This window comes from Morone saxatilis, unplaced genomic scaffold (assembly GCF_004916995.1).
Source record: "Morone saxatilis isolate NCDOM2014 unplaced genomic scaffold, NCSU_SB_2.0 Contig10, whole genome shotgun sequence".
In the NCBI taxonomy this organism is placed as follows: Eukaryota; Metazoa; Chordata; class Actinopteri; family Moronidae; genus Morone; species Morone saxatilis.
The window spans coordinates 12454960-12458619 of NW_023339652.1; the positions used below are offsets into that span (position 1 = coordinate 12454960).

General features: G+C 42.2%; 1 protein-coding gene across 1 annotated transcript in view; it reads right to left on the reverse strand.

Annotated features, from left to right (window-relative positions):
- LOC118341741 (protein phosphatase 1H-like) overlaps positions 1-3660 on the reverse strand; it is a gene marked incomplete at its 5' end in the record, with an annotated part of 21452 nt that extends 17792 nt beyond the window's left edge. The window contains 1 exon segment of the mRNA XM_035680088.1: positions 3390-3660. Coding sequence (XP_035535981.1) covers positions 3390-3625 — 236 coding nt within the window.

The window sequence follows — 3660 nt, forward strand, 5'->3', positions numbered from 1 at the left end:
GAACATGAAGAAGATGATGACAATACTCTCCGGGTTTCAAGAAAGAGAAGGGGACCGTTGAGGAAGGGTACGGAAAGAATGACTCAGTCTTCTTCATAATCTTCATCAATCATAAAGATTCTTGTTATTACTACATTCAGACTATTAGTCATTAGTCTCGCTAGTATTGTCGAACTGTAGGAATCTTCTGAGCTGAGCTGAAACTGACCCTACTTTGGTTTTAATATGTCATTCACCATGCATGCATTACAAAATCAATTACTTGCAGAGGGCTGGGCTTCCCACTGATTACTCAGCTCTGCTTTCAAACCTAATATATGTTACCACTGCACCCACAATTACAGTAGAAAATGCCCTCGGTCATAAAACACTCTGACGCATCGACCGCTTTTGAGCTTGTTGATACACATAAGTCCAGGAAGTCTGTCTGCTCTGTGTAATCTGCTGTCAACAAACACAGTAATGTGATGACCTGTGTGTGTGTGTGTGTGTGTGTGTGTGTGTGTGTGTGTGTGGTATGATCATGTCCTGCTGGTTTTACAACTCTGATGGTTGCTCTCTAGCAAAAACAATCATCCTTCATGACTGTAGTGCATTTAATAGGTTAAATCAATAGTGCATCGCTCTGTGCTAATTCATGGTAGGTGCAGCTGCTGCTGTGTATGGTTCAAAGTACTCTTGCATCTAATTTGTCCTGATTTTGCCATATGTAGGAAGAATAATAGTCATTTTGTTTCCCTGCCAATCAAATTTTTGTTCCATTCTGAACAATTAGCTTTCCTCCCATTAGGAACAAAACCTAATTTCCCCCTCCATTGTCAAACATTTAATGCCCCCTTTGTTTCTCTTCCCTCGGCAACAGATTCTGGGCCAGACATTGGCCCCGAGGATGAGATAATTATTTGGCGAAGCACAATGGTTTATAGCTTTGCCTCTGTTTAACTCATCAAAGGAGCAATAACAGAAAAAGAGCTACAAGTTAAATACTAAAACAGCCTTCCAGAAAGTCCAGATTTAGTAGTTTTTCTTGAGGGGTTTGGTCATGATTGCAATACCACCTTAATATATGAGCAAAGACAAATACAACTGTAAAATTGTGTGTATATGGGATGTAGCAATTGATGGGTTTTGATATATCCTTCAATATGTAGCCTGTAGTCAGACTAAAAACTATAACGGTGGAAAATCTATGTTTGAAACAATGGGTCCTTGGTTTCAGACAGGTACACAAAAGCAGCCTCTCGTTTCTAGCCTGCGATCATCAAATTTACCGGCTGAAAAACAACTCTTGTCGCTGGCTGATTTCATTAGCTGTAGCTAACTAGCTAATTAAACTAATGATTCCACTTGACTCGACTTAAACGAGAACACTGTCAAAGAGTAAGCACTTTATGGCTGCAAACACGATATCATGCTGAAAGACTGAGGTTAAAGCTGCGCATTCCAGACAAAAAGTCAGAATCCTGACCAGTTTTTGATCCAAATACTGTAGAAGATATTAAAATTCTTGTATTGCAGTGCAGAGCTAGTCCTATAGTCCTAGTAAATATAAGCACAATAATGATAAGTTGTAAGTATCAGACTATTGTTTCATTCAAGCTATTATAAGCTTAAATACTGGGACAAGTGATTGATTGATTTTCAAGCATTTTACTGTTATAAAGAGAAAAAAGGTGTTTAATGAACATAATGCTATTTAAGGTAACAAGCTGCTAGCGTTCCTCTTAACCATAAAGTAGTGCATCCAGGACCAGCTCATACACAATGCTATACTGGCTAGTTACTGCTGCTAAGCTATGATTGGACAATCGCAGTTCATGAAGGCGTTTAGTGAACGTTGAATTATGAGCACTGCGACTAAAGATTTGACTAAATGACTTTAAACTGTCTCGGATTTACCTTTATTCCAAAAACAAATCTGGAAAAGAGCCAACATGGCTGCTGTAATGACAACATGGAAGGCTTTAATTACAGATAAATGCTGACACGAGCTGAACTCATTAACCACACCGGTCCCATAGAGACACCGCACGCCTGCTCTGAGTATCAGTGGTTACTCTGTATGTGTGTGTTAAAGAGAGAGAGAGAAATATGTTGGAATATTCCAATTATAATCTGCACTATTAGGCACAGAAATGGCATGTGTCGGTATGACGCATTTCTACTAGCAATTCAGTATGATGCACCACCTTGCTTAAGAAGGCACAACTATAATGATATATATGTACTAGGGACATAAAGGAGGTAGATTCACAGATATCAGACAATGGTTTATTAATAGTATCAGTGATTCTAGCACAGTTTCTCCAGTGGCATCCTGTTCTTAGATTTGTTCCTTGGTAACTACTCCAGATTATCTTACTGTGAAATGTAAACCACACACATTACTGATGCCAGGGTGGGGTTGGAGAGAGGGTGCAAACAAACATAGCGGATGCACAGCTGATCAAGTGAGACTGACTGTCGCTAAAAGACTTTTGATGGCTTTTATTTTGACATCTTTTCCTCAGTGTTATACAAATGTGTGAATGTCATCATATCATGTATTCTGTGTCAGGAGGAAGCTGTGTCGGGGGGTTTAATGTGTCTGTCAGATATTGTTTCTGAGATACTGTTCATTCAAAAGAATGAAACAGACACACACAATGGGATGTCTGCTGTGTACAATAGTGGTGAACTAATAACAGAAGACACACTCGCTCAGAAACTGACTGCTGGCATTTACTCTGTGTAACAATTTGAGTTTGTGCTCCTTTCTCAGCAGCAAACCTCAGCATCCTGGGTTCCTCAAAGCTTTTATATAAGACTTGTGGAGGAGTGTCTGCGCAAACTGCTATGTAAAATGTGACATGACTACAAGAGCACAGATGGTTCTCTGCTGTACTTTCTAGATGCTGACAGAGGCAGCAATGACAGCAACAAACGTAGCTGCATTTAAAACCAGTCAGCGGTCTGGAGCCAGAATGTGAGGTTGCATCTTTTTTTTTTTTGCAACTGGTTCAGTATATCTGCAGGCTATTAACATGCCAGACAAAAATAGAAACCCAGTCATATGTGCTGCTGCCTCTGGAAGGTGCATCATCCTCTTGCATGTCAAAAATGTGTTTGGGCTTGTCATCCATTTGGCAGCATGCAATATAAATTTGACACAAAGCGTGGGGTGAGTGCAATGCAAAAGGAAGGATCCAAAGCCATGGTGGAGAGGGCTGTCGGCCAACAACAACAACAGGTGCAGTGCTTTCCAGCTATACCTGCCCGAGAAGGAGCAGTGATCACCTGGAAGCACTTGGGGCCTCCACAACACTCAGAGGCTTTATGTATTTAATGCAACTGTGATGCCACTTTCCAAAAAGAGCCGCTTTGTGAACAGCTGCCGTCGGGTTACTTACTCAGCGTATCCGGTGGCCCACGGTAATCTCCTAGTTTCCTTCAGGATGAGGATGGGCCGAGCTATGTGGTCCGCGGAGCACTCGATCTCATCCAGGGACAGTCCAAGGAACTGAGGTCTCATATATGGGAATTTCATCGGCAGCTCGGAACCAGTGTTGCCCCCTCCGCCGGAGCTGCCCCCGGCCATGATTCCACCCATGAACCCGGCCACGGCGGACTTGACCCGGGTGAGCATGTTGGTGGCGCGTCGCGGCGGGGCGTCCGTCGGCC